Source organism: Salvelinus fontinalis, chromosome 8, assembly GCF_029448725.1.
Source record: "Salvelinus fontinalis isolate EN_2023a chromosome 8, ASM2944872v1, whole genome shotgun sequence".
Lineage (NCBI taxonomy): Eukaryota > Metazoa > Chordata > Actinopteri > Salmoniformes > Salmonidae > Salvelinus > Salvelinus fontinalis.
The window spans coordinates 34,650,920-34,675,901 of NC_074672.1; the positions used below are offsets into that span (position 1 = coordinate 34,650,920).

The following is a 24,982-nucleotide window of genomic DNA, read 5'->3' on the forward strand; positions in this document are numbered from 1 at the left end:
TCTAGCCAGTAACCACCCTCTTATTTGCAAAATTATACATGTTGCATCAGTAGAAAGGGCCACGAGCCCAAACTCAGCTTTTGATCAATACATGTAATTCCTTCCCATCGTGAATGTGGTTAGCTTTACATTCCGGGAAGAATGCCTTTCTAGCAGAGAGAAGAAACAATCCAAACGGCAAACGTTCACAATTGAAAAAGCAACATAATTTACTTAAGTCTTGGTTGCATATGAAATCTTAAATTTATATATAGTTGAATCAAGCAGTTGATTCCATAAAACGACATAGGCGTACGTAAAATGACGTGGTGATGCTGCTGATAGGCTACATCCGGTGTCTGGATGCTGATATGGATGCTGAGGCGGGTACCACTTTAATGGGAAGAGACAGACCACGCCCTACGCTCCACACAGTGCAGTCTCACCTTCAACCAGCCTGACCGACTGTGCCGTCATCTATCTGACAACGACACATCTGAGAAACATCCGTGACTACGTCCATCTTTCAAGATTTAGCCAGAGGAGGAATTTGGCAAAAAATCTATATATTCTTACAAGGATGTAACCCATTGCGATTTTAATTTGAATTTATATGCATGGCCTATTTTGCTGCGACATGCTTGAAGCATCATTTTTGGCCTTTAAATTGTAGTTTGTCTGTTGTCAACTGTCAAGCGTTACCTCTTGAGTTGAAATATTGTTCTACCTTTAAGACATACGTTTAAGGACGTTTCTGGTTGCATCTTCGCAGTTCGTTCATTCATTATTTTACGATCGACGGGCTGCAAATTGCTTTAATCTGATTCTCGATTAGTTTATTCCAACCCTATCCATTGAATTTGTGCAATGGCCGATGTAACCTCAGAATGTAATATCAAAGTTTTGTGTCGCTTTCGCCCCCTGAATCAATCGGAGATTCTGCGTGGGGATCAATTTATCCCTACATTTCAAGGAGATGACAGTGTCAACGTTGGGGTAAGGCGCTTTGTTTCACATATGCTCATTAATAAATAATTAATCTGTTTTCGTTTGGACTGCCAATAATAACAATGATTTGTGATTGAAATTACGCCCTACCTGATTATTTACAATCGTTGTTACTGCGTAGCCTAGCCTGTAAAGGTGATTCTATTCAGTAAGACATCAGTTGAGCATTCAGTGCAGTCGGCTCAGTGTAGGCCCATTTACTGGTCATGTTTTATTTTCTGCAGTTACATCGGGCCCCATATTCGATACCAACTTACATTACATTTTTCCTTGCTTAGGCAATGAATAACATACATGAAAACGGGCTGAAGATACAACAGGCCTATTTGGATGATCTACCTAGCATGTCTATAATATTGCTTATTTGAATATTTGATTATTGGGGAGATGTTCAGGATAAAACATTCAGGCTGCTGTTATTCGTGTTGTAATGATTTGGTTCGTAGGTAATGGAAATGGTACATTAGATATATGTACAGGGAATGTAGATACTGTAGGCCACAGATCAATGCCAGTACATAAAACACAGTGTCACTCAATCAATCAGTCCCTCTTCAGACAGGCCTACTAGTCTTTATGAGTCGATCAGGGCCAGGACAGAGTGGAATGAGGTGGTGGATTCATTTAGAGCTTAGCTAAGGATGTTCATGGAAACCTTAGACTGACCTCTTCAGTCATAATTCTTAACAATGGGCCAAGAACCTGTTCTCTTATTGCACATGGAGGAGAGGATCAATATCATTCTACTGTTTAGGATTGATCCACTCTCCTCTGTGCCAGACTGACTCTGGACAATGCCTCTCTGTGGACAATGATTTTGACATGGGGATGCGTCTGTAGTGCTAGTGATCAGACACTCTTCTGTTTTTCTCAAAGGATTGACATTCAAAATATTATAGGCCTACAATTCAAGTTTGAATGATCCTCTATGCATTCTGAATGATTTCCATATTTGAAGACCTGACGTGTTAAAATCCAGTCTGAGTCAAGCCCTTGGTTATGTGTCATCTGCTTCAGTCAATGATAGCCTATATGACATCCTTTCCCAAAGGCTTACATGACTAGCATGTGGTGAAGAGACAAGCAGGGTTGCATTCAAGATCACATCATTGTGAAATGCTTCTAAACCTTTTTGGTAGGCACTGAGCAGATGAAACACTATTCTTTCCAAGCTCTATCCTAGGACGTTTTGGAAACAGGATTATTTCTCTACGGTTTTGGTTTTGGTCCTTATTGTTTCTGACCTTTATTCATCTGTCCCTTTAATTGATTCAGTGATTGACAAACATATATTGTCTATCACTATCCATAAATAAGGAACCAAGAACAAACTTGATTGCATTTCCATTGTTTGTTTGTTTGGCATATACAGTATACATGAAATAACAATGCTAATTCGAAAGACAATTGGAGACAAGAAAATGTCCCTCATTATGTCTAGGCTATATCTTGCTTCATCCTGGTCTGTGTAGTTACAGCTACCATTTTTGGTTTACAAAATGACCTAATGTCTTTGTGTCTCCCAGGGGCGGTCCTATGTGTTCGACCGGGTTTTTCCCACCAACACCACTCAGGAGCAGGTCTACAATGCCTGTGCTAAGCAAATTGTCAAGGGTAAGGACCAGATACTGTCAACAATGGCAGAACATTAGAGAGAAATTAGAGAGATACAAGAGAAATCGACATGGGGTTTTGACTCATCAATTGATTAAACCAGTCGGTGACATCACACAGTATTACTTGCTGCCGTTGTTTCCCATAACTGTGTTCATATTAAATGTTGTTGGTGTCTTTCTTATTTTCAGACTTGAAGGCCTGAAGAAATTCTTTAATTTGTATAATTTCTTCAAATTATCTTGGTTTCCCTCTGTTTATATAGATGTGCTGGGTGGATACAATGGCACTATTTTCGCATATGGACAGACGGCCTCTGGGAAGACTCACACCATGGAGGTACAGTGGGAGTCATTAGAATGATGAAAAAAACAAATATACATAATCCAGTATTTTAAAATACTTTTTATCTTCTGAAAAAGTGATGATCTCGCATTATGAAATAACTCCATAAATCAGCATAAATATGGCTTCAGTTTGGTTTCAATCAAAATGTAATACCCCGGATCTTTGGGGGCATTTGTACACCCTCTGGTAAATAGTTTTGTAAAAACACTGCTTGTAATGATATGAGGATTTTAAACACCAGAGACTGACTGCACAGTATGTCTTTATAGGGAAAACTGCATGATCCCAATCAGATGGGCATCATCCCCAGGATTGCAGAGGACATCTTCAACCATATCTTTGGCATGGATGAGAACCTGGAGTTCCACATCAAGGTTTGGATTCATCGCCATCTCCTCATCCAAATTTAGGATGATACCACAATGACTCAGTGGCAATAAGTATTGCTCTTACATGAAGCCACAGCATGTTTGACTTTTGATTGTGATTATCTTATCTTTTCTCTTTCCTCTACTAAGGTTTCATATTTTGAAGTCTATATGGACAAAATTCGTGATCTCCTGGATGGTTTGTACACAGTTTACCGAAATGTTATATACCAAGTCCACATCCAATGCCATTACTGAGCCAAATCTTCTTCAAAGACTGTTTGCTCTAAAGGTGATTTATTTATCTTGTAGTGACCAAGACTAACCTGGCTGTTCATGAGGATAAGAACAAGATCCCATATGTAAAGGTGGGTTTACCAAGGCCAACCATACCTAACTACCCCAACATCTGTTTATAACTGTGCATTAGATTTTCCAATAAAAAAGGAGCATGCATATTCATTATTAACCCTTTATTATCTCACTCCTCTACCATCCCTGTCTCCCCCTTCCCCACTCCCTGTGATGTAGGGTTGCACTGAGCGCTTTGTGTCCAGCCCTGATGAGGTCATGGATGTCATTGACGAGGGGAAAAACAACCGCCATGTTGCCGTGACCAGTAAGCCTTCAGAATGTTTCATTCCCCCACTATCCATCTAAGAAGATAATCCAGTGCCATGTTTTTCTGCTAGCAGGAGAGTTGCATGGTTAGTGAACTGTATGGTGACAGTTCAGCCATGTGACTCATTATGGCTTATATAGCATCACTTCTTCCCACTTGTATTCTACTTACAAGCAGTATCTCTACGTATATGGAGGACCTTCTCAATTACAAGGGTCCAACTGGGTGTCTGCTGGCTAATGTAGAGAATGACTCCGATATTGGTCCTATCCTGAAATGTTTTTATAGAGTACATTGCGTACTCTCATTTGCATCGTATATCAGTGAGAAACTTGCATTATTGATCCAGAAAAGCATTGATTCTGCCCATCAAAATAAACAAAACACACGTAAATCCCTTAATACATTGTAGGCTTATTTTGTGCAAAGATGCTCATTTGACTCCATGTTGTTCTCTCTCCTCATAGACATGAATGAGCACAGCTCTCGTAGTCACAGCATCTTCCTGATCAACATCAAGCAGGAGCATACGGAGACAGAGCAGAAGCTGTGTGGGAAACTCTATCTGGTGGACTTGGCTGGTAGTGAAAAGGTAAGACCTGTCTGTCTGTCTGCTTGTCTGGTTTACCTGGCTGGGCTAAGGTGAGAGAGACTATGGACCGCTAAAGCCATTTCTCCTCTGTATACTCCATTGTAGCAGCATCGGCAGCAGCATTTCTCAGAACCAAGAGATGATGTATGGAGCTATTTCCACAAGGACACTGGCAGCTTTTAGTGACCTTTCCATGGGTCATTAAGTCACAGTCGGTAATTCAGTTTCTCCATCTCTCTGTTTCTCTCTCTCTCTCTGTTTCTTTCTCTCTCTCTGTTTCTCTCTCTCTCTGTTTCTCTTTCTCTTTCTCTGTTTCTCTCTCTCTGTTTCTCTCTCTCTCTCGCTCTCTCTCTGGCTCTCTCTCTCTCAGGTCAGCAAAACCGGTGCTGCGGGCGCCGTCCTTGATGAGGCCAAAAACATCAATAAGTCTCTGTCCGCTCTGGGCAATGTGATATCTGCTCTGGCTGAAGGGACGGTGAGTCCAGTACACAACTGTCCACCTTACTTATCATTTATACCAGCACCTCCAGCACCTCCAGCACCTCCAGCACCTCCACACATCCATCCGTATCAACTTACTGCACATTCATCTCCAAGCCACCATGCCAACCCAACCCATGGACCTGCTAATTAAAGTTCACAACTCTCAGTGCCAACCCATCTGAAGCCTAGTCAATGCCAACTCACTACTCACCACACACACCAATGCCAACCTTCTCCTGGCCTTACTCTGCCAGCAAGGTTAACTGAGTGCTGCATTTGTACTCCTACTCACTTTATCTCTTCTTCCTCTGTTTTATTTGGCAGAAAACTCACGTGCCGTACCGTGACAGCAAGATGACCCGTATCCTGCAGGACTCTCTGGGGGGAAACTGTAGGACCACCATGTTCATCTGCTGCTCCCCCTCCAGCTACAACGATGCCGAAACCAAATCCACCCTGATGTTCGGACAACGGTAACAAACACTCAGCCCACTCTGTCTTCTCCCTACACCGATAATGTACTCATTTAGCAGGTTCTACACTCTGCTCACAGTTCTACTCAAAAACGGCCAATGTGTTATCATGTCCATAGTCAAAGGATTTTGAATACAGTATTTTCTAAACCCGTATTCATAATCTATTGTTCCAGAATAAATATACAGTATATACTGTATAAACCTGTATTATATTATCCCCACTATAATGAATACAATCTGTGACTGCATCATTATGGCATTAACCGCCATTCGCTCTACCTTCGCAGTGCTAAGACCATCAGGAACACGGCGTCCGTCAACCTGGAGCTAACGGCCGATCAGTGGAAGAGGAAGTACGAGAAGGAGAAGGAGAAGAACAAGACCATGAAGGAGACCATCCAGAGGCTGGAGGCTGAGCTCAACCGCTGGAGGAACGGTTAGACTTACTGAGAGATTAAAGAGTTTACAGGCTTGACACATTCTATAGGTCATAATTACATTCCTAGTTTGTTACATTTCAGTCTTGTTAATTACAGTTTTTTTTCACAATGTTGATTAATTTATAGTTGTAAAGCTATGCGTAAATGGCTGCAGGGAAGTCAGGTGCAGGAGAGCAGAATTGGGTAGCAAACGGACCCCTTTATTACGGCTAACAGACACACGGCACTAAGAACAATAAACAAATACGGGTTGACATAAACCGGCGCAAACCAGTCTGATGTGCACATACACGTAACAACAAACAATTCCACACACAGACAGGGAGGGGGGGGCAGAGAGTTAAATACACGTCAAATAATGAGGGAATGTAAACCAGGTGTGTGGGAAAACAAGACAAAACAAATTGAAAATGAAAAGTGGATCGGCGATGGCTAGAAGACTGGTAACGTCGACCGCCGAATGCCGCCCGAACAAGGAGGGGAACCAGTCTTAATATACTTTGCCTTGCAAAATGCTTGCCTTGCATATTCTTGATACGCCTATAACTCTGTTTACCTAAGGATGGGAACAAGGCACATCGTGTCAGCACACTTATGTTCCAGGAAAAAGCTTGTCTTAGCTTCTCTAGACAGATGAATAGGAAGTCCATTCTCTTAAGAGCTGACATAGGCTGCTGACCCATCATCTCTTTTCTCCATCCTCTCCACTCTTCATGCTCCTTCAGGGGAGAACGTTCCTGAGACGGAGAGGACCACTGCTGACGTGGTGCGTCTGGAGTCGGTGGAGGAGCGGAGTCCCATGATGATCCTGGACAACGACACCTCCTCCATCGTGGTGCGCATCTCCGAGGAGGAGCGTCAGAAATACGAGGAGGAGATCCGCAAGCTCTACAAGCAGCTGGACGACAAGGTTAGTGCCTGTTCAAACACACACACACACATACACACACTCATTGGGGGGTATGGAGATATACAGATGCATACGCTGTATACAAAAAAACAAAGTAGACCAGTATCCTTTAAAACAAACAGTACAATGTCCTCAATTCATTTCCACCAGTAGAGCGAGTGACCATAGTGTGTGTGTCTCCACAGGATGATGAGATCAACCTGCAGTGTCAGTTGGTTGAGAAACTGAAGGAGCAGATGCTGGATCAGGATGAGGTGAACTCTCTCGGACACACACACTGTTCCCCTCTCTGTCTGTATCTCTGTTCCCCTCTCTGTCTGTATCTCTGTTCCCTCTCTGTCTGTATCTCTGTTCCCCTCTCTGTCTGTATCTCTGTTCCCCTCTCTGTCTGTATCTCTGTTCCCCTCTCTGTCTGTATCTCTGTTCCCCTCTGTCTGTATCTCTGTTCCCCTCTCTGTCTGTATCTCTGTTCCCCTCTCTGTCTGTATCTCTGTTCCCCTCTCTGTCTGTATCTCTGTTCCCCTCTGTCTGTATCTCTGTTCCCCTCTCTGTCTGTATCTCTGCTCCCCTCTCTGTCTGTATCTCTGTTCCCCTCTCTGTCTGTATCTCTGTTCCCCTCTCTGTCTGTATCTCTGCTCCCCTCTCTGTCTGTATCTCTGCTCCCCTCTCTGTCTGTATCTCTGCTCCCCTCTCTGTCTGTATCTCTGCTCCCCTCTCTGTCTGTATCTCTGTTCCCCTCTCTGTCTGTATCTCTGTTCCCCTCTCTGTCTGTATCTCTGCTCCCCTCTCTGTCTGTATCTCTGTCTGTATCTCTGCTCCCCTCTCTGTCTGTATCTCTGCTCCCCTCTCTGTCTGTATCTCTGTTCCCCTCTCTGTCTGTATCTCTGCTCCCCTCTCTGTCTGTATCTCTGTTCCCCTCTCTGTCTGTATCTCTGTTCCCCTCTCTGTCTGTATCTCTGCTCCCCTCTCTGTCTGTATCTCTGCTCCCCTCTCTGTCTGTATCTCTGTTCCCCTCTCTGTCTGTATCTCGGTTCCCCTTTCTGTCTGTATCTCTGTTCCCCTCTCTGTCAGTATCTCTGTTCCCCTCTCTGTCTGTATCTCTGTTCCCCTCTCTGTCTGTATCTCTGTTCCCCTCTCTGTCTGTATCTCTGTTCCCCTCTCTGTCTGTATCTCTGTTCCCCTCTCTGTCTGTATCTCTGCTCCCCTCTCTGTCTGTATCTCTGTTCCCCTCTCTGTCTGTATCTCTGTTCCCTCTCTGTCTGTATCTCTGTTCCCCTCTCTGTCTGTATCTCTGTTCCCCTCTTTGTCTGTATCTCTGCTCCCCTCTCTGTCTGTATCTCTGCTCCCCTCTCTGTCTGTATCTCTGTCTGTATCTCTGCTCCCCTCTCTGTCTGTATCTCTGCTCCCCTCTCTGTCTGTATCTCTGCTCCCCTCTCTGTCTGTATCTCTTCTCCCCTCTCTGTCTGTATCTCTGCTCCCCTCTCTGTCTGTATCTCTGTTCCCCTCTCTGTCTGTATCTCTGCTCCCCTCTCTGTCTGTATCTCTGTTCCCCTCTCTGTCTGTATCTCTGTTCCCCTCTCTGTCTGTATCTCTGCTCCCCTCTCTGTCTGTATCTCTGCTCCCCTCTCTGTCTGTATCTCTGTTCCCCTCTCTGTCTGTATCTCTGTTCCCCTCTCTGTCTGTATCGCTGTTCCCCTCTCTGTCTGTATCTCTGTCTGTATCTCTGTCCAGGCATCTTTTGGCCACGCAAAGGTCTTCTTCAGAAATGTATTGTGATACAAATCTTGATTATCCTGAATCTAAACATGTTGGTAATATAGGTAGTTTATAGTGCTATTTGTGTTATGGACACTAGGGTGACTAGTGGTAGAGGTGACGTCGAATGGGGATTCAATGTCAGTGCATGTGCACTAGGTCTATACAGAACGTAGTAGAATTATCACCAAGCAAACAAATAGCCATTTCCTCCCCTTTCAGTTAGCCGGCAAATCTCTTTCAATAGATCCGTTGTCATAGCAGCAGGGATGACTCTGTGCCAGTTCTAAATCTAGGCCATCTGTGTGTGGTTGTGTACTGTGTGTGAATATTACTTATATTGTGTGTTGTCAGTATACTGTGTTCCTACATATTTCATGTTTATGAGGCTATGTTTATGTGATCGTTATCACTCTCTCTCTCTCCAGCTGCTGGCATCTTCTCGTGGGGATGGGGACAAGGTGCAGGCAGAGCTGGGTCGTCTGCAGGTGGAGAGCAGCTGTGCCAAGACAGAGGTGAAGGAGGTGCTGCAGGCCCTGGAGGAGCTGGCCATCAACTATGACCAGAAGAGCCAGGAGGTGGAGGAGAAGGGCCTGCAGAACCAGCTGCTGGCCGACCAGTTGGCCCAGAAGATGGTGGGTCAGCAGGGCATAGAAATACATAGAGTGGACAGAAAGTCTACTATGAACTTCTCTAAAGTCTTGTATGAAGTCTTTATGGATTCTTTGCTCTACTTTAAATGACCAGAGGTCTGCCAACGTGGTGGCATTACTTAGCTGACATTTCTGCATAAGTAAATCTGTAGCCTATGTCTCTCGTTTATTCCACTCATCCCTCTCTCCTTCCATCCTGTCTGCTGTGCAGGCCAGTCTGATGGAGCTGGAGGCAGAGCTATCCCACATGCAGGAAGTGAGTGGTCAGCAGAGGAAGCGCATCGCTGACGTCCTCAACGGCCTGATGAGGGACCTAAGTGAGTTCAGCACCATTGTGGGCAACGGGGAGATCAAGCTGGTGAGTTAATTACATCTCTTACTGCTCTCCTCTGGAACTGCTGAGAGGTAGAACAATTAGGTAGATTAGTAGCAGAGGAGGTTGGTGAGGGGAGGACAGCTCATAATAATGATGGAATGGAGTGAATGGAATGGTATCAAACACATCGAAAACCAGGTGTTTGATGTGTTTGAGACCATTCCATACATTATGTTCCAGCCATTACAATGAGCCTGTCCTCCCCATTTAGAGTGCCACCAGCCACCACTGATGGGCAGAGAGAGAGGTTTTGTATACAGTATACTCTTCAGCTTAGGAGCCGCCACCCCATCTTTAAAATCCACCCTGTCCGCCCCCTCTCTCATCCCTGCATCTCTCTCCCTCTGTGTACCTTTCTTTCAATCCCTCTCCCTAATTTTCTCTAATCTGTCATTCTCTCTCTCTCTCTGTCTCTGCTGTAGCCGGTGGAGATCAGCGGGGCGATCGAGGAGGAGTTCACGGTGGCCCGTCTCTACATCAGTAAGATCAAGTCAGAGGTCAAGTCCATGGTGAAGCGCTGTCGCCAGCTGGAGAACCTGCAGCTGGAGTGTCATCGCAAGATGGAGGAGACGGGCCGCGAGCTCTCCTCCTGCCAGCTCCTCATCTCACAGGTCAGCCTCCAGCTCTACTGGTCACCTCAATATCAACATCACAACTTGCTAGTATGACTATGCTATACACAGCATATGTATAGAAATACATAGGGTATGTTGATACCGTGTATACATACAGTAGATACACTTTACCACTGCACACTCAAAACATTCTTCCCTCATGTCATTGACAAACTTTAGAGACTTTGTACATTTTCTAAACGGTATAGATGGGAGTGTAGTGTGCCACGTCAGCTGAGGGACTCTGTTTGGGGTGTTCGCAGCATGAAGCCAAGATCCGGTCTTTGACGGAGTACATGCAGAGTGTAGAGCTAAAGAAGAGGATGCTGGAGGAGAGCCACGACTCCCTCAGCGAGGAGCTGGCCAAGCTGCAGGACCCAGGTAACACATCGCTATATACCTGTAACACACCTGTACACACCCTCCACCCTCACTTCAGCCAAGCTGCAGGACCCAGGTAACACACCTGTACACACCCTCCACCCTCACTTTAGCCAAGCTGCAGGACCCAGGTAACGCATCGCTATATACCTGTAACACACCTGTACACACCCTCCACCCTCACTTCAGCCAAGCTGCAGGACCCAGGTAACACACCTGTACACACCCTCCACCCTCACTTCAGCCAAGCTGCAGGACCCAGGTAACACATCGCTATATACCTGTAACACACCTGTACACACCCTCCACCCTCACTTTAGCCAAGCTGCAGGACCCAGGTAACACATCGCTATATACCTGTAACACACCTGTACACACCCTCCACCCTCACTTTAGCCAAGCTGCAGGACCCAGGTAACAGATCGCTATATACCTGTAACACACCTGTACACACCCTCCACCCTCACTTCAGCCAAGCTGCAGGACCCAGGTAACACACCTGTACACACCCTCCACCCTCACTTCAGCCAAGCTGCAGGACCCAGGTAACGCATCGCTATATACCTGTAACACACCTGTACACACCCTCCACCCTCACTTCAGCCAAGCTGCAGGACCCAGGTAACACACCTGTACACACCCTCCACCCTCACTTCAGCCAAGCTGCAGGACCCAGGTAACACATCACTATATACCTGTAACACACCTGTACACACCCTCCACCCTCACATCAGCCAATCTACAGGACTCAGGTAACACACCTGTACACACCAGACCCAGATAACACACCTGTACACACCCTCCACCCTCACTTCAGCCAGGCTGATGGACCCAGGTGGGAAAACATATCTTATAGATCTCTTTCTATGTTACAGATAACTCTCTGCTTGAAGAGAAGGATGGAGAGAAGGGTGAGACCGAGGAGGGTAACGTCAAGGTAAACATGGATTCCAATAATGCTAATTATGTCACCCAGTAATGACTGAGATCAAATGAAACCGGCAGTGTGATTTTCCTCATTGTTTGGTGGTTCAGAAGGTTCCTCGGCAGCAAGGGGAGGAGTCTCACCGTGGTCTGCACCACATGCAGATGGCCCGTCTCCGGGATGAGATCAACGAGAAGCAGAGGGTCATCGATGACCTCACTGAGTCAGTGTCATCAGAACTACTGGAAGCCTCTACATTTATGTGCCATTGATGAGATAAAACAATGATGAAAACATTCACTTCACTTTTAAAAACCTTCAACATTCAACTTTTTGTCTCTCTCTCGTATTAAACATGATATCATCGGTCTCTCTCTCTCTCAGTCATAACCAGAAGCTGCAGATTGAGTTGGCTCAGGTGCTTGCCGACTTTGACCGTCTGAAGAGCGTGGACAGCAGCAAGAGCGAGCGGCTGGAGGAGCTGTCGTAAGTCTGAACACACATAAACACACACACACTGACACAATGTGAACTCACTTCACAGTTTAACAAAGGTAAGAAATGTGTTCTGATTTTGATGTTGCTGATAAGGAAGTGTTTCCTCTTCCTGTCAGATTTCTACATGCGCGCCATGAGCAGACCAAGCAGGATCTCAAAGGGCTGGAGGAGACTGTCGTGAGTGGCCCTCTCTCTCTTACCCTCCTTTCTTCCTCTTTCTCTCCCTCATTCCCCCTATATCCCTTGTCTTGCCTCATCTCCCTCTTTCTTCTCTCTCTGCTTTAACTCTTATTTTCTGCACCTTCTCCCTCTTTTCCTTATTTTCCTTATTTTCTTCTACATCTTTGTTTTTCAGGCCCGAGAGCTCCAGACCCTCCACAACCTGCGCAAGCTGTTCGTTCAAGACCTCACGTCGCGGGTTAAAAAAGTGAGTGAGAGATGGAGAAAGAAAGACAGAATATAACCCTATTAATCACTATGAAGGGTACGAAACCCCCCTTTCCTCTCTCTCTCTGTTCCTCCCTTCTTTCTTACACAGAGTTCCGAAATGGAACCTGATGATAGTGGGGGGTCTTGCACCCAGAAACAGAAGATTTCCTTTCTTGAGAATAACCTGGACCAGCTTACAAAGGTTCACAAACAGGTGAGAGCCTCACAGGATAGTTGTGTTGTCTGACTTGTTTTGATAAAGTACAAAAAGGCACTCGCACATCTGAGCAATCTTATTTGCAGGTGCATGGCATCAATTGGACAAGATGAAGGAAAAGGAAACCGCACACTGCTCTTGATAGTATCACCGATATTTAATAAGCTTACGTATCGGCCACACGGCCTTCGTCAGAGCTTTTGGGATTTTTTTGAAAGTTGCACCCTTATGTAGACCTGGCTCCACCCACATCCGTTCTACACATCGAAGGGGGTTGGAAGCAAAGGAAAATAAATAAGTGCTACCAAATATAACAATGTGCATTTCATAACTCATACAAAAGTGTATAAATAAGGCGTATTGAACACTTCTGTATAATCACAATGAGGACATAGCAAGTTCATTAGTCATTGGGTACATCATATGAAAAACGTCAGAATAATCTACAAGAGACACACATTTCATGTTCCAATTCACAGCATAACATACAAAGGCATTTCATCATTAAGTCCTTTTGGAAACAATGTCTGGAGGGTGAAAATCCAAAAATATTCTCTTTTACTCAGAGTATTATTAATATCACCTCCCCTGTCTGATATCTTAACTTTCTCTATGCCACAAAATCTAAAGGTGGAAATGTCATGCTTCATGTCATTGAAATGTACAGCGACTGGATAATCCCTGTCGTTTCTCCTGATTGAACTTTTGTGTTCACTAATTCTCTGTTTAAGAGAGCGGGTGGTTTTACCGACATAACAGAGCCCACATGGACATTTAATAATGTAAATAACATGGGTGGTGGAACACGTAATAATGTCATTTATTTGGAACCTTTTTCCTGTGTGTGGGTGACAGAAATATTGACACTTCATCATGTTGTTGCACTGTGCGCATCCTCTGCATTTATAGCTACCATTTGGTAGAGGGCGTAAAAGTGCTTGGCTAATTTTCTTAAGTGGCTGGCAGTTGGCATGAACCAATTTATCGCGTAAATTGCGACCTTGTTTTGATAAAGTAAAACCTAACTAGAAACCTCTCTCCAGCTCTAAGTGTGAACACCTCACAACCTAGCATCGTCCCTTTCCCCCTTGCACAGTCAACTCTCTACCCTTCCCACTGGGCACAGACGTCAATTCAACGTCTGTTCCACATTGGTTCAATGTAATTTAGTTGAAATGATGAGGAAACAACGTTGATTCAACCAGTTTGTGCACAGTGGGTTGGCTCCTCTTGGCTCTGTTCCACTCACTCTTTTTTCACCTCTTGTCCTTGTGCTGTTTTGTGTGTGCGGGCATGGATGTGTGTTTGTGTGTATGTGTGTGTCTTTATGTGTTTGTTTCCGGGGTTTCTGTTGTTGTTGTTGTTGTTGTTGTGTGCGTTGAGAGCACACCCTGCAGATGATGGAGTATTACGGACAGGTACAGGCCCTCGCTTCTCCTTTGCCTCCATGCATCCCTTTTTCTTCTGTATATTTTCAACCTAAAATTTCCTTCTGCTTTGGGCACTATCCATTAGGATTCTACAGGGACACAAACGGCTCGATGCTTCCTTAACACTCTTTCTTTACATGCAATATTTTTAATGAATCTGAGAGATGTTTGAAAGAGAAAAAGAGTGAGTCGTATGTGAATGTGAACTCGTGTGATGCAATACTCACAAAGATGTTGTCACGTGTTATCTGACTGGTTTTTAGCTGTTTTAGTCTGGCATGAACCAAAAGAGGAGGAAAGTTTTCACAGTATATTTACTAGAGGTCGACCGATTATGATTTTTCAACGCCGATACCGATTATTGGAGGACCAAAAAAGCCGATACCGATTAATCGGCTGATTAATTTTCTTTCTTTCTTTCTTTGTAATAATGACAATTACAACAATACTGAATGAACACTTTTATTTTAACTTAATATAATACATCAATAAAATCAATTTATCCTCAAATAAATAATGAAACATGTTCATTTTGGTTTAAATAATGCAAAAACAAAGTGTTGGAGAAGAAAGTAAAAGTGATATATGTGCCATGTAAAAAAGTTAACGTTTAAGTTCCTTGCTCAGAACATATGAAAGCTGGTGGTTCCTTTTAACATGAGTCTTCAATATTTCCAGGTAAGAAGTTTTAGGTTGTAGTTATTATAGGACTATTTCTCTCTATACCATTTGTATTTCATATACCTTTGACAATTGGATGTTCTTATAGGCACTATAGTATTGCTAGTGTAACAGTATAGCTGTATAGTATAGTATAGCCCTCTCCTCGCCCCAGGGACACATCGACCACAGACACCCTCGACGCATCGTTACCCATCGCTCCACAAAAGCCGCGGCCCTTGCAGAGCAAGGGGAACAACTACTTCAAGGTCTCAGAGCGAGTGACGTCACCCTGCAAACTAGCTAGTCATTTCACATCGGTTACACTGGCCTAATCTCGGGAGTTGATAGGCTTGAAGTCATAATCAGCTCAATGCTTGAAGAACAGCGAAGAGCTGCTGGCAAACACACGAAAGTGCTGTTTGAATGAATGCTTATGAGCCTGCTGCTGCCTACCACTGCTCAGTCAGACTTCTCTATCAAATATCAAATCATAGACTTAATTATAACATAATAACACACAGAAATACAAGCCTTAAGTCATTAAATGGTCAAATCCGAAAACTATCATTTCGAAAACAAAATGTTTATTATTTCAGTGAAATACGGAACCGTTACGTATTTTACCTAACGGGTGGCATCCCTAAGTCTAAATATTACTTTTACATTGCACAACCTTCAATGTTATGTCATAATTATGTACAATTCTGGCAAATTAATTACGGTCTTTGTTAGGAAGAAACGGTCTTCACATAGTTCGCAACGAGCCAGGCGACCCAAACTGCTGCATATACCCTGACTCTGCTTGCACGGAACGCAAGAGAAGTGACACAATTTCCCTAGTTAAAATAAATTCATGTTAGCAGGCAATATTAACTAAATATGCAGGTTTAAAAATATATACTTGTGTATTGATTTTAAAGGAAGGCATTGATGTTTATGGTTAGGTACACATTGGTGCAACGACAGTGCTTTTTCGCGAATGCACTTGTTAAATCATCACCCATTTGGCGAAGTAGGCTGTGATTCAATGAGAAATTAACAGGCACCGCATCGATTATATGCAACACAGGACAAGCTAGATAAACTAGTAATATCATCAACCATGTGTAGTTAACTAGTGATTATGTTAAGATTGATTGTTTTTATAAGATAAGTTTAATGCTAGCTAGCAACTTACCTTGGCGTCTTGCTGCACTCACGTAACAGGTAGTCACAGCCTGCCACGCAGTCTCCTCGTGGAGTGCAATGTAATCGGCCACAATCGGTGTCCAAAAATGCCGATTACCGATTGTTATGAAAACTTGAAATCGGCCCTAATTAATTGGCCATTCCGATTAATCGGTCAACCTCTAATATTTACTTTTGAATTATATCATGATTTTATGCTAAGGGATATGAGAGAAGAAACATTTAAATTCAAAATACTTATGTGATACAAGATATTCAGGGGACACAAAAATATTGAAAGAAAACTTGCTCATGTGGGTAAATTTAGCATTTGGGGAGTCATAAACGCATAGTTTTATGCCAAGGTCAGTATCCAGTCTCCTCTCCTTCACTGTTGTTAATACAATCTCTTTTTCCCCTTATTACCCAGTCTCATCCCACCCCTCTCTTACCTTATCCATCCCTGATCAATAAATATTCCGGCAAGAAATCTCTCTTCCCTTGTGTCACTCTTATTTCTCCTCACTTCCTCTCTTTTCTCTCTTTTCTCTCTTTTCTCTCTTTTCTCTCTCTCTCTCTCTCTCTCTCTCTCTCTCTCTCTCTCTCTCTCTCTCTCTCTCTCTTTCTTTATGTATTTCTCTGTAGCTGGTTCGTGACAATGCAGATCTGCGTTGTGAGCTTCCAAAGTTGGAGAAACGTCTTCGGTCTACTGCTGAGAGAGTTAAGGCCCTGGAGACGGCACTGAGGGACGCCAAGGAGGGCGCCATGATCGACAGGCGTCGCTACCAGCAGGAAGTGGACCGCATCAAAGACGCCATGAGAACCAAGAACACTCTGAGACGCCCCCATGCTGCACAGATCGGTAGCGCACCCACCCCAAATACAGTTTTACTGACTGTGCTGATGTGTACTCTGTTTATGGAGAGCTTCATAGACAGTCATTGATAAATATAATAAATGATCGGAATGACACAGAACATTTTGAAGATAAAATAGGTGCTTAGATATGGGTCAAATGTATCTATTTTAAGTAACAGGTGGTATATATATACGTATATGTTTTTAAAAAAAACATAATTTACCTCTGTATTGTAATATTGATTGATTGGCCTCTGTGTTATCCTGCAGCCAAACCAGTGCGTCCGAAGCAGCTGCCAGTGTGCTCTCCTACCAACCCGTTCTACACAGATGTCAGTGAGCCGGCCAACACCTACAGTAATGCCCTGTTCCAGAGTGCCATCACAGAACAGACCACCGTACCTAACTCTCAGCTCAGCTCCGTCCAGACAAACATGTAAGTCCCATCTCACACAGTCATATTTATATAGATCAATCCTTTAAGTAAATTTAGCTTTGAATAGTTTACTTGTATTGGTGTGTTATTAGACTCAGGAGTGACTGTGTTCTATTGTCTATGTCAAGCAGAGTGTCCACAGGACTGGGCTATAGAGCAGTCAACCCCACAGACATGCTGGAGTCCTACCCACTCAACATAGACAGGGATAACGGTGAGTCCCAGAGCCATACAGTTCACCCATCACCCACACCAACAGTTCTGCGTTTTACTGTATATTACATTTTACAGTGGTTAAAAGCTTGTAATGAAGTAATTGAATGTCAGAAAAAAATATAGTAAAAAGTTTAGACACACCTTCTCATTCAAGGATTTTTCTTTATTTTCTACATTGTAGAATAATAGTGAAAACATTAAAACTACAATAACACATGCGTTTGAGCCAATCAGTTGTGTTGTGACAAGGTAGGGGTGATAATCAGAAGATAGCCCTATTTGTTAAAAGACCAAGTCTATATTATGACAAGAACAGCTCAAATAAGCAAAGAGAAACAACAGTCCATCATTACTTTAATACATGAAGGTCAGTCAATCAGGAAAAAGCTAAGAACTTTTAAAGTTTCAAGTGCAGTCACAAAAACCACCAAGCGCTATGATGAAACTGGCTCTCATGAGGACCGCCACAGGAAAGGAAGACCCAGTGACCTCTGCTGCAGAGGATAAGTTCATTAGAGTTACCAGCCTCAGAGATTGCAGCCCAAATAAATGCTTCACAGAGTTCATGTAACAGACACATCTCAACATCAACTGCCGACCAGACGAGCTAAATTACTTCTATGCTCGCTTTGAGGCAAGTAACACTGAAACATGCATGAGAGCATCAGCTGTTCCGGAGGACTGTGTGATCACGCTCTCCGTAGCCGATGTGAGTAAGACCTTTAAACAGGTCAACATTCACAAGGCAGCAGGGCCAGATGGATTACCAGGATGTGTACTCCGAGCATGCGCTGACCAACTGGCAAGAGTCTTCACTGACATTTTCAATCTGTCCCTGACTGAGTCTGTAATACCAATATGTTTTAAGCATGTGCCCAAGAATACTAAGTTAACCTGACTAAATGACTATCGACCCGTAGCACTCACATCTGTAGCCATGAAGTGCTTTGACAGGCTGGTCATGGCTCACATCAACACCATTATCCCAGAAACCCTAGACCCACTCCAATTTGCATACCGACCCAACAGATCCACAGATGAGGCAATGTCTATTGCATTCAACACTGCCCTTTCCCACCTAGACAAAAGGAACACCTATGTGAGAATGCTATTCATTAACTACAGCTCAGCATTCAACACCATAGTCCCCTCAAAGCTCATCACTAAGCTAAGGACCCTGGGACTAAACACCTCCCTCTGCAACTGGATCCTGGACTTCCTGACGCGCCAACCCCAGGTGGGAAGGGTAGGGAACAACACATCCGCCACGCTGATCCTAAACACGGGGGCCCCTCAGGGGTGCGTCCTGTACTCCCTGAACACTCATGACTGCATGGCCAGGCACGACTCCAACACCATCATCAAGTTTGCCGATGACACAACAGTGGTAGGTCTGATCACCGACAACGATGAGACAGCCTATAGGGAGGAGGTCAGAGACCTGGTCGTGTGGTGCCAGGACAACAACCTCTCCCTCAACGTGATCAAGACAAAGGAGATGATTGTGGACTACAGGAAAAGGATGACCGAGCACGCGCCCATTCTCATCGATGGGGCTGTAGTTGAGCAGGTTGTGAGCTTCAAGTTCCTTGGTGTCCACATCCCCAACAAACTATCATGGTTCAAACACACTAAGACAGTTGTGAAGAGGGCACGACAAAGCCTATTCCCCCCCAGGGGACTGAAAATATTTGGCATTGGTCCTCAGATCCTCCAAAGTTTCTACAGCTGCACCATCGAGAGCATCCTGACTGGTTGCATCACTGCCTGGTATGGCAACTGCTCGGCCTCCGACCGCAAGGCACTACAGAGGGTAGTCCCTATAGCCCAGTACATCACTGGGGCCAAGCTTCCTGCCATCCAGGACCTCTATACCAGGCAGTGTCAGAGGAAGGCCCTAAAAATTGTCAAAGACTCCAGCCACCCTAGTCAAAGACTGTTCTCTCTGCTACCGCACGGCAAGCGATACCGGAGAACCAAGTCTAGGTCCAAAAGGCTTCTTAACAGCTTCTACCCCCAAGCCATAAGACTCCTGAACAGCTAATCAAAGGTCTACCAGATCCCTCTTTTACGCTGCTGCTACTCTCTGTTTATCTATTATCTATGCATAGTCACTTTAATTCTACCTACATGTACATATTACCTCAACTACCTCGACTAACCGGTGCCCCCGCACATTGACTCTGTACCAGTACCCCCTGTATATAGCCTCGCTATTGTTATTTTACTGCTGCTGTTTAATTATTTGTTACTTTTATTTTCTACTTATCTATTTTTTCTACTTAACACTTATTTTTCTTAAAACTGCATTGTTGGTTAAGGGCTTGTAAGTAAGCATTTCACTGTTGTATTCGGGGCATGTGACACATTTATTTGTTCGGAGAAGACGTGAATCAGGTCTTCATGGTCGAATTGCTACAAAGAAACCACTACTAGAGGACACCAATAATAAGAAGAGACTTGCTTGGGCCAAGATACACGAGCAATGGACATTAGAATGGTGGAAATCTGTCCTTTGGCCTGATGAGTCCAAATCTGAGTCCAACCGCCGTGTCTATGTGAGACGCTGAGTAGGTGAACGGATGTTCTCCACATGTGTGGTTCCCACCGTGAAGCATGGATGAGGAGGTGTGATGGCTTTGCTGGTGACACTGTCAGTGATGTATTTAGAATTCAAGGCACACTTAACCAGCATGGCTACCACAGCATTCTGCAGCGATAAGCCATCCCATCTGGTTTTGTCACGCCCTGACCTTAGAGATCCTTTTAATTCTCTATTTGGTTAGGCCCGGTTGTGACTAGGGTGGGCAATCTATGTTTTCTATTTCTTTGTTGGCATGGTATGGTTCCCAATCAGAGGCAGCTGTCTATCGTTGTCTCTGATTGGGGATCATATTTAGGCAGCCTTTCCCACCTATTGTTTGTGGGATCTTGTTTTTGTGTAGCTGCCTGTGAGCAGCACAGAATGTCACGTTTCGTTTTCTTCTGCATTGTTTTTGGTGAGTTTCATATTTATTAAACATGTGGAACTCTAAGTACGCTGCGCCTTGGTCCATTCATTCAGACAAGCGTGACAGGTTTGCGCTTAGTGGGACTATCATTTGATTTTCAACAGAACAATGACCCAACACACCTCCAGGCTGTGTAAGGGATATTTGACAAAGAAAAGGAGTGATGCATCAGATGACCTGGCCTCCACAATCACCCGACCTCAACACAATTATTTTATTTATTTTACCTTTATTTAACTAGGCAAGTCAGTTAAGAACAAATTCTTATTTACAATGATGGCCTAGGAACAGTGGGTTAACTGCCTTTTTACCTTGTCAGCTACGGGATTCGATCTAGCAACCTTTCGGTTACTAGTCCAATGCTCTAACCACTAGGCTCCCTGCCGCCCCAATTGCTAACCATCTCTAGCAATTGAGATGGTTTGGGATGAGTTGGACCGCAGAGTGAAGGAAAACGCAGCAAACAAGTGCTCCGCATATGTGGTTTACTCCTTCAAGACTGTTGGAAAAGCATTCCAGGTGAAGCTGGTTGAGAGAATGCATGAGTGTGCAAAGCTTTCATCAAGGCAAAGGGTGGCTACTTTGAAGTACTTTGTTTCACACTTTTTTGGTTACTACATGATTCCATATGTGTTATTTCATAGTTTTGATGTCTTCGCTATTATTCTACAATGTAGAAAATAGTAAAAAATAAAGAAAAACCCTTGAATGAGTAGGTGTCCAAACTTTTGACTGGTACTGTATATACAGTTTATTCAAAGTATTCAAACCCCTTGACTTTTTCCATGTTTTGTTACTTTACAGCCTTAGCAAATGTATAAAAAATATAAAATATTGCATTTACATAAATATTCAGACCCTTTATTCAGTACTTTGTTGAAGCACCTTTGGCAGCGATTACAGCCTAAATTCTTCTGGGGTATGACGCTACAAGCTTGGCACACCTGTATTTGGGGAGTTTCTCCCATTCTTCTTTGCAGATCCTCTCAAGCTCTGTCAGGTTGGATGGGGAGCGTCGCTGCACAGCTATTTCCAGGTCTCTCCAGAGATGCTCAATTGGGTTCAAGTCCGGGCTCTGGCTGGGCTACTCAAGGACATTCAGAGGCTTATCCCGAAGCCACTCCTGTGTTGTCGTCTCTGTGTGCTTAGGGTCGTCCTCCTGTTGGAAGGTGAACCTTCGCCCCCAGTCTGAGGTCCTGAGCGCTCTGGAGCAGGTTTTCATCAAGGGTCGCTCTGTACTTTACTCTATTAATCTTTCCCTCGATCCTAACTAGTCCCCCAGTCCCTGTCGCTGGAAAACATCCCCCACAGTATGATGCTGCAACCTTTATGCTTGTCTTTTGGAAAACCCCAAGTGGCCTGTCATGTGTCTTCTACTGAGGAGCGGCTTCCGTCTGGCCACTCTACCATGATTGGTGGAGTGCTGCAGAGATGATTATCCTTCTGGCAGGTTCTCCAATCTCCACAGAGGAACTCTGGAGCTCTGTCAGAGTGACCATCGGGTTCTTGGTAACCTCCCTGACCAAGGCACTTCTCCCCCGATTGCTCAGTTTGGCTGGGGGGCCAGCTCTAGGAAGAGTCTTGGTGGTTCTAAACTTCTTCCATTTAAGAATAATGGAGGCCACTGTGTTCTTGGGGACCTTCAATGTTGCAGACATTTTTTGGTACCCTTCCCCAGGTCTGTGTCACAACACAATCCTGTATCTGAGCTCTACGGACAATTCCTTCGACCTCATGGCTTGGTTTTTGCTCTGACATGCACTATCAACTGTGGGACTTTATAAAGACAGGCATGTATCTTTCCAAATCATGTCCAATCAATTGAATTTACCACAGGTGGACTCCAAGTTGTAGAAACGTATTAAGGATGATCAATGGAAACAGGATGCACCCAAGCTCAATTTGGAGTCTCATAGCAAAGGGTCTGAATACTTATGTAAATAAGGTGTTGCTGTTAATGATATTTAATACATTTGCTAGAATTTCCCCCAATTTCTTTTTGCTTTGTCATTATGGGCTATTGTGGGTAGATTGCTGAGGATTTTTTAAATTTAATACATTTTAGAATAAGGCTGTAACGTAACAAAATGTGGAAAAAGTCAAGGAGTCTGAATACTTTCCGAAGGCACTGTACAGTATATACACACTAATCCTAACTATTCCCTGTTATATTCATGAACAGGAAACACCGTAGACATCAATGACAACAGGTAAGCATATCAGCGTCTCAATTGTATATTGTAAAAGCATTACAAAGAGACTAATATTACTCCCACTTCTACCTCTGTCACTCTATTATTACTAATACTACTACCAGTGCTACTTCTCCCTCTCTACAGTACTGAACAGTGTAGTGTGTGTCTGCAGGAGTGATGGGCACTGTGGCAGTGAGGTGGAGGACCCAGGCAGACTGTACATCATTCAGCAGGAGACTGCTGCAAGTTAATGCCATGGTAACTAACGAGCACGCACACAGGCGCGCACACACATTAACTCTCTCATCACACGCATTGTTTACATTCGCAACAAATGATGAATTCAATATACATGTTGAAGGATGAATTCCTACTCCTTGTTTGAAACGCATCTCCTAACGATCTATTTACTTTTCTTTCCACAGATGACCAAATACTGTATTCAGGACCGCTCCCATATATTTGCATGCAGCCGTCTAGCTTCCCTCCCCCTGCACCCATACATGGCCACTGATTCTCCCCTGTAGTCCCAAGCTCAGCCCCATGCTCCCAATGGCGACCACCCTCACACTCCTGTGATTAGAACACATCGTAATGTATACTCCTGTAGAGGTATTGACCAGCACTGTTTCTGTGTATGTACAGTTCCACTTTACTCGACAGTGGCATCATAATGCTGACCTATAGCACCGTCATAACCATGCCCTGGCACCTCTCCTATAAGACTTAATGCCAGCCTACAACAAAGGATCTCACTCTGCATGTTGCCCAGCTAGCTGAGTAGCCAACTAAATCTGTGCATGTTTCATGACAGTGTTACTCAATTTGCTATAAACTGGCATGAACCACCACAGTGGTATTGACAGATGTCATGTAGAGTTTATGATGCTGTTGTATTAGCTGTATGATGTCATTGTCCAGTCAGTACTGAGGCATGTGGAACTCAGCCATGCCCTATGCCCTTTAGAGTCTAAACCAGCCTTAATAATAATGACAGCTGATTTCACATGATCATAACATGCAGTCATGTGTGTACATATATAGAAGTACAGTATCTGTGTATTTACTACCTCTAGATCTACTGATACAACTTATCAACTTATATCATCATTCCAACATGTTGCTATATTAGTGGATTGTAAGGCAGTGAAGGGAGCTGTTATGTCCTGTCAACTGATTTGTTTGTACAAAGATTCCTCCTCCTTAACATCATGAAGTAAGGTATGATGTTATTGATGAGATAGTCACATCTCTATTTTAAAATGGTGCCCCTTCTACCTGCTCTATGTATTCTGCTATAGGGCACAACATCATGCCAACATTTCCCAACCCCTATAAAAAAACATTATTCAATATACCACAAAACACCTTCTGGATGTGTTTTTAAACTGCTCCCAACCGAGCTGCCACCAGTATGGGGTTTGAAAGCATTTTATTTGATTGTAACATTGGCATGTTAGTAATGGCAGCTGACCAATGCGAACTTTACATGGTCCTGTGCTCTGCTGTGTTTTCTCAGTCAGAATCCTGATCAACCAATCGGGACAGAGAAAACCAGCAGCTGCTGGAGCTGTGATTGAGAGAACCAAGGTCTTTTGACAAGTACTGTACAGTAGAGTTGGTTCACTAACTAGCCGGACTGTACAGTGTTGACTTCAGGTCAATCTAACAGACACTATGATCTACATTTTGGCCTACTAATGACTGAAACCTCAGGATCTCTGATTGATAACAGTGTGTTGTGGGGCCAGGGCCACATATATCTTTCAAATCTTTTTAGCAACATAATTGCTAATTACTGAAGAAAGTGATGAGATAAAGTAACAGTTTGAAAAACTCATTATCCCCTCCACTTGGATAAATTAAAGACTGAATTATTTCAAACCAGGCCTGCCCCCAACGATTATTTAGATTCCCTTTTGAAGTCATTTTTGGATGTAACAAGTTTGAGAAATTGTACCAGATATTCGACTGTCTGACTTTAGCATATCTAAAATATGTGATAATATTGTTAAACTTGTAAGTATAACAGCATATCATTATGTAGTAAAATGAAAAAAGTACGCACATAATATTACTTTGTTAGGGAACCATAATGTGTACTGTATGTATTTATATATTTCTGTAGGCCTATATGCTCATGTGATTCATCGTGCGACATGCATATTTTTGTATATACTCATTAAAATATGTGAATCATTATGTTGTAGTTGGCAGAAATAAACCCTTACAGAAATAAGTTCATAGAAGAAAATCATGTCCAAAGAATCATTGTGTTGTGAAAACTTTTGGACTGTGTATTGTGTGAGCGAAGACTG

The 24,982-nt window shown here is 43.7% G+C and overlaps 1 protein-coding gene across 4 annotated transcripts; it reads left to right on the plus strand.

The window, feature by feature from the left end:
• Positions 1 to 384: 384 nt before the first annotated feature.
• LOC129861154 (kinesin heavy chain-like) lies at positions 385 to 24,918 on the plus strand. Of its 4 annotated transcripts, none has more exons than XM_055932315.1 (29): positions 386 to 975; positions 2,514 to 2,601; positions 2,867 to 2,940; positions 3,219 to 3,323; positions 3,468 to 3,516; positions 3,630 to 3,685; positions 3,849 to 3,936; positions 4,407 to 4,531; positions 4,902 to 5,006; positions 5,339 to 5,487; positions 5,778 to 5,926; positions 6,656 to 6,840; positions 7,026 to 7,094; positions 9,024 to 9,230; positions 9,460 to 9,606; positions 10,047 to 10,235; positions 10,502 to 10,619; positions 11,495 to 11,556; positions 11,655 to 11,767; positions 11,929 to 12,030; positions 12,159 to 12,219; positions 12,398 to 12,469; positions 12,581 to 12,685; positions 16,594 to 16,810; positions 17,077 to 17,242; positions 17,371 to 17,456; positions 22,652 to 22,679; positions 22,837 to 22,922; positions 23,090 to 24,918. In XM_055932315.1, the coding sequence occupies exons 1-28, from the start codon at positions 847 to 849 to the stop codon at positions 22,913 to 22,915; spliced, it is 3,123 nt and encodes a 1,040-aa protein (XP_055788290.1). In that variant the 5' UTR covers positions 386 to 846; the 3' UTR covers positions 22,916 to 22,922; positions 23,090 to 24,918. The 4 variants fall into 4 exon arrangements, with proteins under 4 accessions (XP_055788294.1, XP_055788290.1, XP_055788291.1 ...); XM_055932316.1 differs by having other exon boundaries at positions 17,374 to 17,456; XM_055932317.1 differs by having other exon boundaries at positions 11,658 to 11,767.
• The last annotated feature ends 64 nt before the right edge of the window (positions 24,919 to 24,982 follow it).

Bases quoted from the DNA above. Each gene is read 5' to 3' on its own strand.
- LOC129861154 (XM_055932315.1), top strand. From the start codon at position 847: ATGGCCGATGTAACCTCAGAATGTAATATCAAAGTTTTGTGTCGCTTT. The intron at 11,557-11,654 runs GTAAACATGGAT...TTGGTGGTTCAG, and splicing joins CCGAGGAGGGTAACGTCAAG to AAGGTTCCTCGGCAGCAAGG. The intron at 22,680-22,836 runs GTAAGCATATCA...GTGTGTCTGCAG, and splicing joins GTAGACATCAATGACAACAG to GAGTGATGGGCACTGTGGCA.